Below are 20,639 nucleotides of genomic sequence, written 5' to 3'. Positions count from 1 at the left end.
GTTAGACCCCTGGGGAACACTACAAGTAGAGAGAGAGATAGAAGAGAGGAAAGACTCCAGTTGGACCCAAGAGGGTCGGTTTGTGAGAAAGGAGGTCGACCAGGCCAGGGCCCAATCAGTAATACCAAGGATGTCACGGAGGCGAATGAGCAGGCTGGCATGGCTGACCGTGTCAAAAGCAGAGGATAGATCGAGGAGAATGAGGACAGAAGGGAGAATAGAGCCAAGATTGGAGAGCAAGTCTTCACGGGTGGTCATGAGAGCAGTTTCCCTGCTTCTGGCGGCTCTGATGCCAGACTGGTGATCATGGAGCCAACCAACAGATTCAGTATGTAGATTAAACTGGGAGATGGCCAGCTTTTCCAAGAGTTTGCCCAGGAAAGGAGTGATGGAGATCGGCCGATAGTTAACCAGAGAGGAAGGATCGGCCGAGGGCTTTTTTAGAAGGGGGTGCACAAGAGAGTGCTTAAGGGGGAGGGGAAAGTTCCAGTGGCAAAGGAGTGATTGCAGAAATCAGCCAAGGTTGGAGCAAGGATGTCGATGTGGTCCTTGATGGTTCTGGATGGGCAGTGGAGAACCTGCTTTGATGAGACTTTCATAGGTCAGACTTATATAGAAACATTGTCAGGGGTGAGCAGGGGAAAGCAGGAGGAGAGACAGCCTCAGACGGCCCAGGATTGGTAGAGGAGGAGGAAGAGGAAGCAGAGGAAGAGAGGGTGGACAGGGTGTCCTGAGTTTTAGTAGTGAAATGAGAGACCAAGCCTATGCAGAGGGCCTGGGAGAGAACAGCAGAGGTAGAGACTGCAGCAGGATTGTCCAGCTCCTTGCAGAGTTCGACCGAGTTGTTAGATGCTGCAGAGAGGCAGGCTTGGAAGTAGGATCTCTTCTTAGAGAGAACAGAGAGTCTGTAATGCCTTTGGAGAAGGCCAGTTAGTCAGGGGCGCGGTGCCCGATGCCATTCACTTCCTCTCCGCTGCCCTACACTTCCATTTAAGGGTGGCGAGGTCAGAATTGTACCAAGTTGCACTTGGATTTGGGCTTCAAGAGGATCCTCATGACAGGGGCAACGACATCCATAGTGTTAGAGATAGAGAGATGAAGGTTAGAGGGGGTTATGTCAGGGTGTGAGTCAGCCAAAGGTGCAGGAGGAGAGAAGGTAGCGGCGAAAGCCTCAGCTGACACATGCTTCATGGGTCGGATAACTGAGAAGGTAGGTGGCAGCGCTGGAGTCAGCTTGACCTGCGGGGAAGAGAGAGAGAGATGGGAATAAAGGAGAAAGTGATCACTCCAAGACATAGGAGTGGTGAGAGGGTTGGAGAAGGGGAGATCTGAGGCGATCAGAACATCCCGGGTGTGCCGTGCAGAGTGAGTTTGGCCAGAGGGAAGAATAGAGAGAATCACAGAGTCTGCGAAACAGTACTGAAGAAGGGCTGGTAGCATCCAGGTGGATGTTCAAGTCGCTGAGGAGGAGAAGTTGAGAGGTAGAGGCAAGGAGAGAGGAGGAGAGGTCAGCCCACTCAGATAGGAAGAGGACAACCCGGCCAGACGGCCTGTAGAAAGTGGCAACAGTGAGGGGGAGGGCAGGAGAGATTGAGAGCCTGCAGACCAGGCATTCAAAGGAGTTGGAGGAGTGCTGCATTGGAATGATAGGAGCAGGGATCCAATCAAGGCTACACCCCCACTGGGGCGGTTGGTTCTGGGTTTTCTGGGTTGGGAACAGATTGTGTAGCCATCGGGAAGGAGTGTGTTGAAACTTGTGACAAAGCTGCCCGTGAACCAAGTGTTGGTGAGACCAAGTACATCCAAATCAAGCTCTTACAGGAGACGGCAGATGTTAGAGTTGAGCTGAAAAAGAGTTGAGAGTAGCACATTTGAGAGCATTCCGGGGAGGGGTACAGGCCAGAGGTACACCCTGCGGAAGTGTTGGAGGTGCCCGATGATGGGCAGAGAAGGAATGAAGAGCTAGAAGGCAGGGTAGTCAGAGAGGGAGAAGAGAGTGCCACAGGGCTGGTGGAGGAGGGAGGCAACAGGGTGGCCATAGAAGCAGAAGGGGGTGCCAAAGAGATGGCAGAAAAGGGAGGTGGCAGAGGAGCCAGAGAGGGCTAAGAAGAGATAGCAGGAGAGGAAAGGAAGTTCATAAGGCACGGAAAGTGCCTATCAAAGAGGAGGAGATTGGCCTGAGGGCCCTGGGCCAAGACGGGGCCATTTAAGTAGACATTAATTATAGTCTTAGAGGAGTGGAAGGGGGCCAGGAGGGCCTCCCACCGGGTGTCATCATTAATGGGAGAAGAGGAAAAAGGAGAGAGAACAGACCATATAGGGGAGGGGTCCATTGGCCTGGAGATGGAACTACAAAGAGTAAGTCGGTAAGGAGGAAGCACTGGTATAGGTATCAGCGATAGGGAGGCCTGCATTGGAGACCAAGATGTCCCTTTTGAGCTTCTTCCTGCCAGACCTAGTGAGAGGGATAGGATAGTTGATAAAAAAGCAGTTAGAAAAGATAGGTGAGACAGAGAGCACCATAGGGGGTGGAGGGAGGAAAGAGGGTTGGGGGGTAGGGAGAGGGGCTCCCAGGCAGGGGAGTGGGGAGGGGAGGTCGTGCACTGGGGCAGGCAGGAGAGAGGCACAGGGGGGACACGAAAGGGAGGGGGGCACAACAAAGAACAAGAACAAACCTACAAATCAGATGCAGTACAGAACCATCAGAAAGAAAAGAGCACAACAGGGAACCTAGAAGTAGAGAATGCAGATGCAATACAGGACCAAAAGCAAAATGCAGAAGTCAGCAGGGAACCTATAAGTGAAGAATGCAGGCAATGCAATGTGATGTCACAAACCTTGGATGACAACACAATCTCAAGAACCGTACAGAGCAAACACAAAGCCAATACAGTCAGCAAGGCACAGAACACAACAGGAACCTAGAATAACAATGCAGGCAATGCAAAGTAATGCCAGAAAAACACTGGAGCACAAGACAGTGTCAGAATAGTACACAATAGATCGAAGAGGGAAGGGCTGAGATGCGAGAGGAAGGAAGGGAAACGCAGGAGAGGTGGAACGGTACAGGATGCAGGGACCTATGATGCGAGGGAGCGCACGCAGCTAAAGAAGCAAGGGAGCGCATGCCGCCCAGTTGTGCGGGAACACACATATGTGAACAGGATGAGGGGAACTTCGAATGAGAGAGAGAGAGAGAGAGAGAGAGAGAGAGAGAGAGAGGCTCTAGAAAAGTGCTGTAGACATACATTGGTAGACTTATAAAGGCTTGAACAACCTCCTGCTTTTCTTCTGGTATATCCTCATGTCATGTGAGATGAGCTAGTGACCACCATATATGCAGTGAGTAATGCCTTCATACATCACAGGCAATGGTGACCCCTGACGCCTTCTAAGCTACTTTGGTGTCCTCCATTGCAGTTGACAACCAGCAACCTCTAAACATCCCCGCAATACTTTTGGGCATAGAAAACCAAGTGCTCAAATGTTTGGTGACATTCCTGGGCAACCACCAACAGTGTTTCCAAATGGGGCCTTCTTTGGTTCTGCACATGCTCATAGCTAGTGGAGTCCTCCAGGGTTCTATACCCTTCCCCAGTGATTCCCACTCTCCTTATGTAGCTGTCATTGCCTATCTGGAATTGACAATGATCACCAAGCTGACAGTAATTATCTCACCCTAGCAGTGTTGCTCTTGAATTGCACCTGCCACTGCAGGGCATGCCTTCCTTATGTCACTATAGATGCCAAGCGCATAACTGAAGATCCACCCACAGCTTGTGTAAACCTCACGAAAGACCCACAACGTTAAACATTAAATCATAGCTCTGACCTTCAATATCTATACCCTCAACTAGCCCCATAACACAAATTGTAAATTAAATATAGGGAGCCCGGTTACATCTTTATGTGCTAAGCAAGATCAGAGCTTACCAAATTAATTAAATGAAATTAATTAATCTTTTTTAACGTGCTAAATACCAGAGACTGGTGTCTAACCACCGGATCAGGATTCAAACCAGTGCTGGTGCGCATTGTCTTGCTTTGAAGAAAGACAGACGCGTTGCCCCTGAGCTATCCACTAATCCTACCTGCCGAAATCAAACGTTAAAGCACCCAACGTGGCCCCACACTTGCGACAGCAGGATGATGTCAAGCCCTGCTCACCTGCCTAGGTTCCATTACATCACCACAGACTGCCCTGCAAGCCTGAATAATATTTGATGCCTGCTACAACACAAGCATGGCAGAGCAGAAATGCCAATGTAATCTGCTGAGAACCTCTCCAAGTTGTGAAGTCAACTCCAACGCTATGTGTCAGCCTCTCACCAGATGGGAAGTACCAAACTGCAAAAGGGAACAGGCAAGCGTTCTCAGCCCTTGCTCCAATACTGTGGAAAACACGCTCCACGCCCATAATTATAATTCGCAACCTGGCTGGGGGAGCCAGCCAATCAGGTGGCTAGGAACGTGGGCTTGAACCACCAGTGAAAGCCTATGTTCCATGACGAATGACGACCGGCTTCCCCGCTGCCATCTTCCCCCACCCTCCATCCCTTTTTTTTTCTTTTTTGCCTACCCTCCCGCTTACCTTATTTCTGCAGTGGCGAGTGCCGCCGTCATAGTCGGTCCTTCACCCGGCTCCCGCTGGCCCCCATGGAAGGGAAGAGGGCCTCCATACGGAGCCCCGCCTTCCCTTTCCATGGCAGCCATCTCGGAAAAGTATTTTACTTCGTTCAACAGGAGGCGCACCGCGTCCCATTGAACGAAGGAAAATACTTTTTTTTAAGCACCCGGGTTACCGCTTTGGTCTAATAGCCCAAATCCCCTGATCCAAGGGCTGGAACGGGGCTAACGGCCGGAGCCCTCGTTATCCGCCTTTGCTTCGGTCGACCCAATAACTTGGGCTCCCGGCCCGTTATCCCCGTTCCAGCCCTTCCACGGGGGATTAACACTATAGTAAGACAAGTCAACCTCTGCCTTCCATTGAGGAAGAGCCACCTTTTTAGGGAACTCTTGTATCATGGCATCTGAGAGCATTGCCCATCCCCCACCACTGGCTTCCGGAATGATCTGCCTTCACTGGGTTGTGCCCCCCCTGCCACCATTTCCCTCCCAATGTGTGCAATAGTGGGATCCCTGCCCGCTGTCCAGATATTTTCATTTGATTATCATTTGTCCTATGTAAGGAAGCCATTGGGATTTATACCGCGCGCCGCTGCCATTTGCAGGGTCTCCAAGTGCTCTTGTGGATCTGGAATAGAAGGGGCTTGGGTTAGGTTGGTGGCAAGAGAGGAGAAATGCAACAGCGCTCTAACCTTTTCTCGAAGTAATAGTATATGCTCCATTAACAACACAGGGCACACATGGAACTCTGCTGTATTATGCCCTGTATCCATCTGTGAAATCATCACTTTTTTAAAGATCCTGCTATAACAGAGTGAAGCATAACAAACACCAGCACACCCCTGCTTGGCCTCGCACAGTATCACACCCCACCAAGGGCTGAGCATTCAACAACCGACCTCCTGCAGAGTCCTTGCAATAATGACCCTACACTGAATGGTTCTCTTTGCCAGAATCGGACGCTCTTCTACTATTGTGCAGGTTGAAAGTAACCATTTTTCCTTTCATCCTTTGCAGTTTGTGATCTAAGGAGCCACAAAGCGACCCCTTCTCCGGAGCTCAGCAGCTCGATGTTAGACTTAACAACTCCACAGAAGCACATCCAGGTGAGGAGAAGTCCCCAGGCAGTCCTTAACTTTTGGGGAAGGTTGGCAGTGCCATTTTTGATGCAGCACAGGAAGCAGTATTTTAGGAATCTGTTTGTTTGATCGTTTTCACTTGTTTTCTAATTGAATTGTTTTTATGTTTGAGTTGTTATTGTCTATGCCCCTTCACCCCAGGCACCTGATCTAGGATGGTGTTATGTTTGTAATAATAATAGATTTTTATTTAGTGCTTTGTGCCGGATTGCTTTCAATTCTAAGCACTGTAATATGTGTTAATTAAAACTAATTTTAAAAATGAATTAATCTTTCATAACACGCTTAATAGCAAAAACCAGTCTCTAAGCGTGGGACCGGGATTCAAACCTGTGTTGTTCTGCGTTGTCTTGCTTCCAAGTCAAACGTACCAACTTATCGGTGCTCAATTTATTGACCTCAGATTGGGGAATAGCAGAGTAAATTCCACCTGGATCTAAACCTGTGAATGTAGAGTTATTTATTTATTTATATATGTATATAGCGCTCCGGCGCCCGCAGGCTTCAGGGCGCATCAAGGCACATACTGCATATACAGCCTTACTTACCATAAGGCAAGCAAACGATGTTACGTTCTGTTGCTGACACTCACATGGTAACCTCCCTTTTAACTATGAACTGAGGGTCTTAAATGGAACCTATCGAAATGGTGTGGTGCGCTTAACAGGGCAAGCCCTCAAATCACTTTCCAAAGCAATTTATTCATAAAGCTTGTGTTGAGAAAAGCAAGGTTGTGTTGAGAAAAGCATGGTTGTGTTGAGAATAACATGGTTGTGTTGAGAAAAGCATGGTTGTTTTGAGAAAAGCATGGTTGTAATGAGAATAGCATGGTTGTGTTGAACTCTGTATGACCATTAACTTTGTTACAAAATAACTTAATACACCATCATAAAAAGCAATTTGTATTCAGTTCAATAACATTCACTTTTACAATAAAGTGTGAAACAAATATCTACACTACTGGCTTATAATTTTCTGAGCAAGGTGCAGACATATTATTCAATCTTCACCGCCCCACAGAGATCTGCCGGGTGCCGCCCAATTCTGATCTCGAATCTGTGCCCTTTAGGCTGAACACAGACACCTGAAGCAACCACCTAACTCACTGAGCTCTCCTCCAAGCATAGTCAGGAGTGTTTGTACTTTGAAGGTCTTCTGTTTGCAATGTGTCTTTGCGCAACGTACCAGAGAAGCAGCGTTAAAGGCTGCTGCATGTCTATTTATGATTTTATTTATAATTATTCTTTCTTTTAATTGTTTTTTTATTACACGCTTAATAACAGGGAGTGGTTCTAAGCGCGGACTCGGGATTCGAACCTGTGTTGCGCCGCGTTGTCTTCCTTCCAAGACAAACGCGTTGCCATTGAGCTATCCTTCCTTACCTGCGCATCTCTTCTAGCATTCATTGGGGACCTTTTAAAAATGTCATAGAAGAATCGAGACCTCCTCAATGAGCGCTTGTCAGGTTAGTATGCCAAAGGGACTATGTCCTATGTATCGGAGCTTCGGCATTTATGAATATTTTGGTATGCTATAAACAAATCCTCTGGACATACCTTCAGCTTATAACCATTTGCCGCATCTACACGCGGTGGAGGAAGGAGGAAGGAGGCTTCTGGCAAAACTGGAACGCTGCTCAATTTTGAGGAGGAGCTACCGCCAGCTCGGCCTTTGCCCTGCCCACTGGCGCGTCGTCTTTGTCTTGACTAAACGAAGGGGTGGAAACTGCCACGCGGGTGATGGAGTGTTGCAGTAGCGGAACGGTTACCCATGCCAGTTAAGAGGTTGTAGTAGCACCCTCTCACCCTCGGGAACTCCAACGTGATTCCCTTCGCCCTGACACTTTGGCCAAGCTGAGGAAATCACGTCATGGTGTTTTGAGACCTAGAGAGAGAGTGAAGGGCTGCCCCCTCATCATTGCCAGGTCCCTGCGCAAGGCAAGGCTTGGCAGTGTAGGTAAGCCACATGACAGAGGAAATTCAGACTTACCGTCAAGTCCCTTCCTCCGCTGGATCTCCTCAATAGAGGTTCTTGTGGGGTACCAACATTTACCGGCCTCTTTTGTTAATTGGGAGATTTCTTGTCAGGCTTATGCGGCTGGCCCGAGCCTGTACAATCGGCTTTGTGCTCCCCTGTAAGGTGGTGTTTTGTCATCCCCGACCTCACTGTTTCCTCCCTCGTTGCTTGTATATCCCTCACTGCCAATTGCCTGCCATTCCCCTATTGCTATCTCCCGCTCCCTTTTTTCTCTGCTTCTGTTAAATGTTAAATGTTAAAGGCATTTGTACCGCGCACCGTCACCAACGGAATTGGTCCCCAGGCGCTCCTCCCCGCCAGTTTATAGAGTGCTCTGTTGATTCCTGAAGCTAGGCCTGCACTCACTAAATACAATCTGTATTGGGAGGATAGCTTAGGGACAACGTGCTCGCCTTGGAAGCAAGACGACATGGAGCAACACAAGTTCGATCCCCGGATCCGTGCTTAGAAAGGTCTGGGTATTAAGCACGTTATAAATAACCTATCATATCATACCAATCATGATAATACATTTGCAATAGGTTCGCTATTCGGTGACTGTGTGGCTTACCTGGCACCACCACTGGTGGCGGCCAAGGTGGCTGCCAGGTACTACCTCACCATAATGCCGATCCTTCATCTGGTGGGGCTACGTGTGGCTGACTCTGTCCAAGCCCCTGTGTCCTGTCACGTGTGCCGCCCTGCTGGCAATCCTTTGCATCCCCTAAAGCCCAGTTTGCCTCTGGTGTTTTAAGATTGAGGAACGGCAGCCAGAAATGTGAGTCCTAACTTTCTGCGATTTCCGAGGGGACACACCTGCTAAAGCGACCTGGCAGCTTAAACAGGCGATTCTTGCACCCCAAATCAAAACACTGTTCTTTGTTGTTGTACTCCCTCCTGTGCTCCCCACTCCTGCACTTCTCCCTCTAACCCCATCCCCTTGCCCTTATCACCTTGTCATGCACTTGCACGGTAGGATTGTCACAAGACCAATATAACCGTTCTTTGTTGTACTTTTGTGATTCACGGTCCCCGTCCCCCCATCTTGTCTTGTGGAGCCTGGAAACACTTGTGTATAGGCACAATACAAATGTTCAATAAGTAAATAAATACAACACAAACAATCGCCTGTTGCTATTTAGTATTTAATTGAATGCTAATATAATGTCAATTACACATTAATATAATCTGAATGCTCTAAAGTGAATTAGAAAAAAAATAACGTTAGAGGAGATGGAAAAATAAAGACAGAAGAAAACGCTTTCAGACCACAAGGGCGTCCTATCCGATCCGCAGGAGACGCGAAGTCCTCAGAAATACTTCTCACATTGAAAGTCTGTCGGGTCGCCCCATTCTCGGGTGGCGGGGAGGGGGCATACAGAGTGCTTTCAGATAAAGAACAGCACTGAGTGCTCTCGCCTTCCAGTTTGTGGGAACCTCCAGCTTTAACACACCTCACTTTCAAGGCGAAGAGCCCCCCCCCCACAGTATTCATCTTCTGAGCCAGGTGGATGGGATCAGAAAAGGAAATGCCCTTAAGAGTGTGCCAGCGTTTGCCCTCAATGATCAGTGGCATGCTTTAGAAACTGCTGAGCTTTAAACCAGTCTATGCAAAAAGCACCAGCACACCCGTCCACAGCACTTAAGGGGGTGAAGACGGCCCAACTTTAAACATAACTCTTCTGGCCAAACCTGAGCCTCAAAAGGTCAGTGTATTCTTAATTTCTTTCCCTTTTTAGCATAACTTCCCGGACTGGAAGTGGAGTTCAGCAGCGAGCACACCCAACGGGGACTATATTCCCCGATATGCCAGCTTCATTGCAGGGGGGGGTCGAAGTCGCAATGTTTGGACTCACTTTTGGACCAAACCAATACGGGAGGCTAAAGGGGACATTCTTGAGGCTATCCCCGTTGTTTAAAAGACGTTCTTTAGAAAGTCAGCCATTTGGTCGAACACTTTTGGTCGATCCTACCAAATGCATATACATGTGCGTAAATCGGGGGGAGTGGAGTGGGGGTGGGGAGGGAGGATCGGGGTGATGGCACCCGTGACAACAAACAAAAAAAAGGTTGAATTCAGGTCGATCAACCTGCAGACTTTCACAAGAAAGTCTTTTAAAACAAAGCGGTAACCATGGCGCTAGCAGCACCATGGTTGCCGCCGGTATTTTACCGATTCTGCCCTGGTGAATGGCGGAATGACCGCCCCATTCCAAGGTTGGCGGGGCGGTAATTCCCCATTCACCATTGGCCCTTCCCCATTCCCATTTTTGCCCCCATAGGGCTCAATGGAAATGGGGAAATTGGTAGTTACGGTACCACAAATTGCGGTACCGTAAATACCTCCAAGGTCCCTTTGCGTGTCCAATCCTTAACGGCTGGTAAAAACCATTATTAGGCGGTAAGGGGTTAACGGTGCCGGCACCTTTTACGGCGCCGTTAACCCCTTACCGCCAGGGTCGTAATGAGGCCCATAGACCGGTGGAACGCAAGAAGACACCACCACGGGTCTGTAGAAATACTGCCATACTTTACCATCGCTGCCGCTCATTTTGGCGGTATATGTGAGGTGAGGGGAGGAAAAGCCTCCCGCCAAGTGTTGGAGGAAAAGCGCAGGAGGGTCTTCCACCAACCTCGTAATATGGCTTTGAGGGAAAAGTGGTCGTAACTCCTTTTCGCTGCTTTTTTTTTAGGACACTCCCATACTTTGAATGAGGCCCTCAGAGTCATCGCCTTGGGACCACCTGGACTTCGGCCACATCTTCTTATGTCCTTCTGCAAGACGGGGTTCTGGCCCGTGCAGCCCACCCGTACACTCAGGGCCTGCGGAGTATGTCCCAAGGAGGGTCTATGCTAGCTGGGGTGCCCAGTGGTCCCTAATGGTCACTAATGTCCGCTCGCTAGCGGGGGTCTCCCGAGAGGCCCTATGGATCGGGAACAGGCAGCCTTAGGGTGCCCATAATTCCTATACAGGGGGAGAGGGGGGGGTTCTCCAAGTGTCTGCTAATGAACCACTTGTGGATCAAAGGGCGTATTCTGATAGTCAACGGAACCAGCAGACGTTTGGGTCCAATTCTTCCCAAGCTATATAAAGCCCCCAAATCAGTATTGACTTACAAACTCGGGGCTCACTTCACAAAGCTATTTGGGGAGGGCAAGGGCAGGCATGTTCTCAAAACAGTGCCCGCACAATGAACGAAAGACTGGAAAGCCATCCCGGTGCTCAGCTGTCCACTCTGCGCGCAAAATGCGCCACGTGTGCAGTCTGCGCAAATGCAAACAGGCCGGTATGCAAAGGTCCCGGGGGGCAGGGACAGGCAATGCAAGCAAGGACCACACGCACATTTGTAGTCAGGCCCGAGTAGAACAAGGCGATCCGCGAAAAAGGAGCAAATCGCCGGGAACCAGACGGTTTTCAGACTGGCACAGATGCGCAGGGCCAGCTTAAACCAGGGGCCTGCAACCTGTAGCACTCCAGATGCATTGGAATGCGACTCCCATGCTCCCTCTGTGCCACCCCATCCCCCCTTCTCTCTTCTCCTGGCTTACTATAACCAGCGCCCTGAAGCCCTCGGGCTTGGCGCGCTCACATAAATGCTTAAATAAAAACAATACATACAATAAAAAATAAAATGTGTGACTGGTATATTCTATCCTTTGATTTTCTTGTGGTCAAATTCCCTTCTTTGCCTGAAAAAGCTTTTCTTTCTTGGGAGTTGCCCCTTGTGCGCTTGGCATGGTGTGTGGCGCGTGCTGCTTCTGCACGGGCACTTGCCCACACGGTGCTAGCAGTACATAGATTGCCCCTGTTTCAAAATGTGTGTGTGTGTGCCAGGCCTTGATTCCCAACAGAGCCTGAGAGGTTATGTTGTGTTTATTTCATTTATTTATTTATTTATTTAGACATGTGTATAGCGCCAAGCCCGGGAGCATCTTGTGTTGTGTTATTGGGGTTTATGTTGCTGACCACAGCCATTTGCATGTGGTGGGGGGGCGGGGTTAGGTGAGTGAGTGAGACAATGCCAGCAAGACCCCTGTGCTGTTGGGTTGATGCTCACGAGACTGGCCCACGTTTTGAGCTGCTGCGTCCTGCACTGTCGGGAGTGTACAAAACGTTACATGGGGGCGTGCCACTGACTGTCAGTGACGCTGTAATCATCGCCAACGCCTTTTATTCTACTGAACTCTGCACCCCACATCTGTGCTGTATATTTGAATCCCGTTAACAGTTACAAAGTAGAAATACCACAATGGCCTGGTTACCTCCGTCGGGGCCACAATGTACCATTTTCTCAGACAAGGCACTGTTGCTATAAGACACCTGCATTGGTGATTGCTGCAGTATGAATGCCCGATTAAATGACAAAATCGTGCTCAGTGCAAGTAAAACCTCATTGATGACGAATAAAAAACCCTTTACACATCACAGAGCCACTTCCAACCCTTCACAAATCACAGGGCCACTTCCAATCCTTCACACATCACAGGGCCACTTCCAACCCTTCACACATCACAATAGGGTGACCAGAATTAAAAAGTAAAACACCGGGACAGGGCACATAACATAAACGTAGGACTAACTTTTGAAAGTGGTTGTCAAGGCACTACACTTCAGTAGTGTTTGGAGGAGAAGGGAGTTTAAGTGTACTGTTCAAATAAACACATATTATTATACATTTGTTAGAAACGAACACGATCTTAAGTTGTAAAATGCAGCATTTCGTCTGTGTGAGATTGTGCATTCCTGCCTGCCAGCTATGAAGACCTGCTAGCAAAAACCGGGACCAGTGCAGTTTCCTATGGGAACATAATCTTGAGAAAGGTGGACAGAGCACCAAATACCGGGACAGTCCCGGCAAAACCGGGACGTCTGGTCACCCTAAATTCACAGAGCCACTTCCAACCCTTCACACATCACAGGGCCACTACCAACCCTTCACACATCACAGGGCCACTTCCAACCCTTCACACATCACAAGGCCACTTCCAACCCTTCACACATCACAGGGCTTCTTCCAACCCTTCACACATCACAGGGCCACTTCCAACCCTTCACACACCACAGGGCCACTTCCAAACCTTCACACATCACAGGGACACTTCCAACCCTTCACACATCACAGGGACACTTCCAACCCTTCACACATCACAGGGCCACTTCCAACCCTTCACTTCCAACCCTTCACACACCACAGGGCCACTTCCAACCCTTCACACACCACAGTGCTTCTTCCAACCCTTCACACATCACAGGGGCACGTCCAACCCTTCACACATCACAGGGCTTCTTCCAAACCTTCACACATCACAGGGCCACTTCCAACCCTTCACACACCCCAGGGCCAATTCCAACCCTTCACACACCAGAGGGCCACTTCCAACCCTCACACACCACAGGGCCACTTCCAACCCTTCACACATCACAGGGCCACTTCCAACCCTTCACTTCCAACCCTTCACACACCACAGGGCCACTTCCAACCCTTCACACACCACAGGGGCACGTTCAACCCTTCACACATCACAGGGCTTCTTCCAACCCTTCACACACCACAGGACCACTTCCAAACTTTCACACACCACAGGGCCACTTCCAACCCTTCACACATCACAGGGCCACTTCCAACCCTTCACTTCCAACCCTTCACTTCCAACTCTTCACACACCACAGGGCCACTTCCAACCCTTCACACACCACAGGGCCACTTCCAACTCTTTATCGGGAGTCCACAAAGTAAAGCCGGAAGTCAGCTGTTCAGAGAACCCCCACCTTTCTCCAGAGAGCTCTTTTCAGACCTGCGGCACTGGAGCAACACAGCTCTGGAAGGCAGGTGTGGGAAGTGGTGTATTAGACAGGACGGTCGTGGGGCGACGAACAGAGGAGTTACGCCGACTTTCCCTGGACTGAAATCCGGACAGGGCAATTTGACTCCCAGAGAAGCTGCTAGGGCAGGGGCCTGCAACCTTTAGCTCTCCAGGTGTTCTGGAATACAACACCCACCTGCTCCATCTAGCATAGTCAAAGGTGAGGGATCATGGGAGTTGTTGTCCAAAACCTCTGGAGAGCCACAGGTTGCAGACCCCAGTGATAGGGGTACATCTGACTTACTCCTGATTTCCCTTTTCCTTGTCACGCTTTGCCCTTGCCCGATTTGGCGAGTGTTTGTTTTAAGCCCCCCGTTTCTAACCCCAGGTTATCCAGGATGCAGGAATCTGTTGCACCCCAAACACGTGAATTTGTTTTGAGGGCCCTTCTACTCCATGAACCTGTTTTTTTCAATTTCAGTACCATTATGAATTCCGCCCAACACATTCGGCTCATTACAAGGCTGTGTGGTAAAATTCAGTGGTAACTCTGTTACCACCAAATTACCACACTGCCCCACTACAAGTTTGGTGGAGAGGATGAGGATTCAATTTCAGCTAAAAGCTGCAGGTAAACCCGTCACCTTTCCGCCAAAAAACACAGCACAATCGACAAAATTACCGCCAGAAGAATTACAGCTGGTGGTAATTCTGCCAAAATCCCCATGGAGTCCTATGGACTCCAATTATTGGGGACTAACACCACCTACCAACCCTTGTAATCTGGCGGTAATTCTGCCGAAATCCCCATGGAGTACTATGGACCCCAATTATTGGGGACTAACACCACCTACCACCACTTCTAATCTGGTGGTAATTGCGCCGGACCAAGTAGGGATAACGGTAATTCTGTTTGGTGGTATCTCAGTGGATTTACCGCCGAGATACTATGAAACTCGTGGTGAGGCCGATTGTGTACATTGGGTCATATTCCGCTTCCATATTCTTAGTTCGGCCATCATGCCGCCATTGTTGCAATAAGAAACGTTGGAGTTTTTATAGGAAGTACAGTGTAGTGTTCATAGTGCTTAGGGACTGACCTCCCAAACACTGGTTCTATTATTTGTTTGCAAAGCCTGGATCTCGCCATTTTGCAGCCGTCTTGCGGCCCTGTCTCTTGGGTCTAAGGACGGGTTGTATTTTAGTTGTCCTGGGGGCTATTACCTGTGCTTGACGAATGATGTCTTCTTGAAATCAGTGACTTTGGGGTTTTACTTTTTAAATGGCAACTTTATTGGAATGTTTGCGTAGGTCAGGGTTGGAGAGACCCCCCCTACAGTTTTTGGGATGTTTTGTTTAAAGCAGGGTTGTACAACTCCAGGCCTCGAGGGCTGGATCGTTGCCAGGTTTTCAGGATACCCCTCATTAATATTCATGAGATACATTTGCATATAATGATTCCAAATGTATGCACATTTTTCCTTATGAATATTAATGAGTGATATCCTGAAAACCATTCAGGATTCTGGTCCTCGAGGTCCGGAGTTGGACAACCTCAAAGCGGTCGCCTCTAATGGAGGGTGCAGTTCCTTTACCTGAAGCTATTTTTTTCGCCTAATGTGAAATATGAGAATTTGTATTGGTTTTCTCTTTGGAGGTTTGTTCCATAAGCTAATTTAAAAGTATATATATATTTTGCCAATCCCAGTAACATAACATTTACCGAGTAGGAATGTGTGGCCTGGTTTAGTTTTGAAATGGTTGTGGACCTTTATTGGAAATGAATAGTAGGTTTCAAGACTGGGGAATATGTTGTCTCTTTTTCAGCCCCAATACCAGTAGTCTTTTTTTTATTATAAGATTTTAATTATTTTTCATATAGTCTGCTGCATTGTCTCGGGACGATAGCCCGGGGGCAAAGCGCTTCCCTTGGAAGCAAGACTACACGGTGCAACACAGGTTCGATCCCCGGGTCTGCCGTTAGAAACCTCTGGGTATTAAGCGCGTTATAAATAAACAATTGCAATACAATTACATTAGTCTGCTTTGGCTGGGATGCATATGTACGTGGTGGTTTGTTGTTTGTTGTCGGGCGGGCGGTTTTCCTTTTTCTTGGGTGTGTCGACAGCATTAACCACGATCACTGTCTTGACTGGCACAGGCTGGTGGCTGGTGAGGCCGCATGTTTACCTTTGGTGGTTTGCGGAAATGTTCACCTATTGTTTTGGTGTTGGCAGTTACCTCTCCAAACCTCAGCATTACTGTGAAGACTTATGCGTTCAGTTGTCAGGAGGTCCATGCATATTTGAGGTGCCTGCAGCCATTACTCAAGGTCGGTCAACATTGTGTCCAGTTCACTAGTTTCTCCTTGCGACCCCCCAAAAGGCCCTGGTGAAGTTGTTAGTCGCTCGTGGTTATGTGTGCTCTGCAAGTGCTTTTCTGTAAACAACCCACTCTCCCATAACTCTTCCATATGGCCTTCGGTGCCCCTGGTAGGCCCTGGGTAAGGCATGGAGACAGCCGGTGAGAGTATTGTTATGTATTTATTCATTTATTTGTTTATTTATTTGTAACGCTCACCAGGTATCAGAGTAGGGTAAGCAGAGCGCGGGAAAACGCAGAGGCAGGGGCGGGAGACCAAGAGAACATCACTCAAAGGTTAGAAGAAAAAAAAGGGGGGGATTGCTGCCATGCCATTGGTGGGGATCTCGAGAGGTGTTTAAGGGTGGAGGGGAAGATGGGAGGATTGAGTGCACATGGTGCGAGGCTGCGGCACCCACACATAGACCATCCCAGGGCTCAGATTGCGGGCCCATATCATCAGGTAAGGCCTGCCTACCTTGTGCACTGATTGGCTGCTAGCTATTATTACATTGCGCCCACGTGCTAATATCCTTAAGTCCCATTACACCATGAACGAATATATGACTTCCATGCAACTGCACACGCCCATTTCCCCCCTGTGGCACCGTGCTTAAGGTGTCAATGTTAGGACGACATGTAAACCACAATGCCTGCGTTGCACAACTCTGCAACGGTGCCACGCCAGCTGCTACATGGCATGATCTGGAAAGTCCACGTACAGAATCAAGAGATAAACCCCCAACCGATCTACCAGAACTGCCAATGCCAACCTACTCACAGTCCCCAGATTCAAACGAATCAAAACTGGTGGCAACAGCTTGCAGGTGAAAGCAGCCCAACACTGGAACTCCCTGCCACCAACCTTAAGGACACCTCAGACCTACCCCCACTTTAGGCATAACTACATTCAGTGGATAAAAGAAAATGACCACTAACCTCACCCTTGCCTGCCCCTATGTTTATTTGTAAATTGCCTGTCATTGCATCTGCTTTTATAACTGCAACTGCTTTAACCTATGTACTCACTGTAATGACTGTACAGCACTGTAACCAAGCTGAGAATAACCTTGTTGCTCTTGCGCCCTGAGACCTGTGGGTCTGGCGCACAATATAAATGAATAAACATAAACATAAACACGTGGGTTCATGTTGGTCCACCCCCTAGTATCCAGCCTCTTTCTGAAGGCCAGGGGCCCGGGAATGCATAGCCTTGGCACTGCATTGTGGACACTGGATTGGGTGCTGCAGTGACTAACCTGGAGTTTGTTTTGCAGAGGTATGACTCAGCATCGAGTGTACCCAGCAGCACCTCCTCCCGGAAGGACTCACAAGGCAGTAACCGAAGCCTGGGTAAGACCTGCCTTTCTTTCTTTGATTCGAAGCTGCGCCTTTTCTACCTCCACGCAAGAATGCTTCCATGTCCAGGAAGCAAAAGACTGCGTGTTGCCACTGTGTCCATACAGCCTTTGAGTTCCATCTTTCCCGATTACTTTCCATGAGTCAGTCTAGGATTTCTGACCAGCTTTTTTCAGGGTCTTGGGTTTTAAGATTAAGGGCTTCATTTAGAGTTTGGCGATATTTTCTCTGTAAATACCGCCAAGCGTATAGATGCAAGAAAGGAGTTGATGGCCACCAAACGTAGAATTCTTCCAGTCCTGTATTTTCAGGAATAGAATTTTGGTGGCAACAGGAACATGTCTCTAACCCTTTTTCTGTTGGAAAACATATGGTTGGTTCTCAAACACAACATGGTCTTGGAACAGAGGGTTATAACTTATTTACATGCACTACTCAGCTTAACACGTAACTATTGCCTTATTAACACACAACGTTTTCAGTGAGCATGCTGGGCGGGGTAGATGTGACTTTTGGCCGACAATAAGAAACTTTTGCAGGGTTGCCCAGTTCCAGGCCTCGAGGGCCGGATCCATGCTGGGTTTTCAGGCTGCCGCCATTAATATTCATGACATTCATTTGCATACAATGATTTCAAAAGTATGCACAACTTATGAATATTAATGAGGGATATCCTGAAAACCTATCAGGATTCCAGCACTCGAGGCCCTGAGTTGGACAACCCAAAATATCGAAGGTGATGACCCCCAGGATTTAGCAACTAAACCTTCTTAAAATGAGTTCACACCTGTCAAGAAGGTTTTTTTCAACAATCAGGTTTAAGTTATGTGCTTAACACAGTCCTGGGTGGGTGTCATGGCCAAACCACAAATCTATGAAAGTCAACATGGGAGGCGAGAAACATCTCCTCCCTTTCTAGTTGACTTGCTGATGGTAAACTGGCTTACTGGAAAACATGGCAACCTGATCCTTGTTATCCTGGGGTCAGAGGTCGAGCTGCAACAATGGCATTGACTCTTTTGGCAAGAGATAGTGACATCAAGTCTGTGGTGGTAGACTGCCTTAACCAGGCTCTTCCAAAGGTGCAATGATGTTGTACCTATGTAACCAGAGATCAGGGAGAGAAGTGAGGGGTTGAAGCATTTTAAACACTGAATCTTAGAGAATATTTGGCCCAATACATAAACTGGCGAGGATCCTGGGTGCTTTACTAGATTTTGGTTTTATACAGTCGGTCCTCCCACCTTAGAAATCTGGGGACACACCTGTGTTCTTCTTATGTCCTCATACAGTATTCATTACTAACAACACTGTAGCATCCAGCCTGGCCTCTTTTGACTCTGCGTATCTGGGTCTGCCGAAATATGCCTTCGCCAAACTTCAAGATGTTCAGAATCCAGCTGCTAAGGATAACAAGACCCGTTCATGGTCTACCTTTGAGATAATTGCATCGATTGCCTCAAACCAAGCTGATGCATGATAAGCCGGTAACCAAGCTGATACAAGTTAGGCCACTCTCCTTGGCTCATGAAGCCCCATAAGTAGGGGAGAACGGCTTCATGACATAAAACTCCCAAGGTGGAAATGCGCATACCATCTGTGCTCTTTCAACCATAAACTGTTGTCCATCACATGGACTCAGAATGTAAAAATGGTGCCCACGCTTCATCTTGGTACGCGCGGGGTATACACTACCTCCCTCAATCAGAAGCATGGAGGATCCTTTGAGCTTCAGGAGAGTCTTCAAAACATTCCTACTTCCCCAATGGACTCGCCAGTCCCTTTTACTTTCCGGTGTAGAGTCAAGGTGCCACGAAGTGGGCCAAAGTCTGCGTGGTGCAAGAGAATTGTAACAGAACATCAAAACATAACAGATTCATTTGTGTAGATTTTCATGCCAAGAAAATTGAGAACAAGTAGAAAAACTTTATGAAGCACAAACCTTGGCAGTAAATGTATTGGACAGCAACAAAAACCGTGAGTAGTAGGTGGGAACACACCGGCCGGATGAGTCTAATTAAGAACCGATGAAAGGTGCTCATGCCGCACCACAGCTATTCTGCTAGGGATTGGTTGTGAGATTGTAAATGCACTTTTACATCATTCACTTGTACTTTATGTTTTTTCTTTCGTTATTTAGTCCCGTCGTTTGTTCCTCACTTTCTCCTATTGTTCAATGTCTCCAATCTTATTCCTTTCCTAACAAGCCTTTGTATATTATTTTCTCTTTTTTATGCCTTTCTTGCATTTTCCTTTTCTCCCTTTTTGCCAATTTTTTCTTTCCTTTTCTCTTTTTTGCATTTCTCCAATGTATTCCCTTTTCTATTTGTTTCCTTTCAGAATTTGTTTTTGGCCTCTAACTTTTTCATTCAACCTTCTCGTCTTTCGCAATTTCGAATATGAATAAAGGAAAGTGAGAGATGTAATTGCAATTAAAAGCCTTTTACTCTGGGAATCAGCTGCCCCAAAGGTATCAGTGCAACAAGATTACTTCTTGGTTTGTCAGACTTCCTCAAGACGAACCCTTATTTCATGTAACTGCACATGGTACCTGAACCTACATAGCCATTTTGAATCTATTAGATATTTGCCTTTAATCTCATCCGTATGCTTGTCATATACTATTATTATAACTGCAATAACAGTTTGAACAAATATAACATTATACCCATCTCCCCCCTTACCCTCCTCCCATTTGTTTCCTGTATGTTTGCTGTTTGTCTACCTGTTTGTTCCCCCATCTTTCTTTTTCCAATTCCCCCTAATCTATTTTCGTTGAAGATTGGGTATAACAAGTCATGCTCCATTTTCTATTACTTCCATAACCTATGCTCCAAGAACTTTGTGAATTAATACATATTGTCTAATTAATGTTTTATGCATTATTAACTTCTTCATATATTGTTATGGCTATTCTATGTTTATCTTTATCAATTAGTTCCTCTAGATATCTGTAAGTTGTGAACACATGTATTATCATTATTTCTTAAAATAATAAAAAAATAATTAAAATCAAAAAAAGACGAACCCTTAAGAAGGGCATCCTTGTATTTTTCCAGGCTCTCTATGGACTGAGCCGCCGTTTTAACTACTACGGTGCTCAGACCAGCCTGGGCACAAAAGGTCTTTGTTCAGACGGAGGCTTGAGACTTACAAAGACTTATCGAATGCACTTTCCCTTTCCAGATACCATTACATTATCCGGGGATGAGAAGGATTTTGGGCGACTCCACGTTCGGCTGTGTTACAATACCGCCGTTGAGCAGATCTGGATCACGGTCATGCAGGTAAGGCCAGCATCACTGCGCTTATCCGCGGCCTGGTGCAAGAAAT

General features: G+C 47.7%; 1 protein-coding gene across 3 annotated transcripts in view; it reads left to right on the top strand.

Annotated features, from left to right (window-relative positions):
• The window catches only part of TC2N (tandem C2 domains, nuclear), a 305,672-nt gene that overhangs the window by 109,041 nt on the left and 175,992 nt on the right, over window positions 1-20,639 (top strand). For all 3 annotated transcript variants that reach the window (XM_069637839.1, XM_069637837.1, XM_069637838.1), the window contains 3 exons: window positions 5,644-5,732; window positions 17,225-17,300; window positions 20,493-20,593. In XM_069637839.1, coding sequence (XP_069493940.1) covers window positions 5,644-5,732; window positions 17,225-17,300; window positions 20,493-20,593 — 266 coding nt within the window. The remainder of the gene's footprint in view (window positions 1-5,643; window positions 5,733-17,224; window positions 17,301-20,492; window positions 20,594-20,639) is intronic.

Source organism: Ambystoma mexicanum, chromosome 14, assembly GCF_040938575.1.
Source record: "Ambystoma mexicanum isolate Mex_15411 chromosome 14, UKY_AmexF1_1, whole genome shotgun sequence".
Lineage (NCBI taxonomy): Eukaryota > Metazoa > Chordata > Amphibia > Caudata > Ambystomatidae > Ambystoma > Ambystoma mexicanum.
This window is presented reverse-complemented; position numbering and strand designations above follow the sequence as displayed.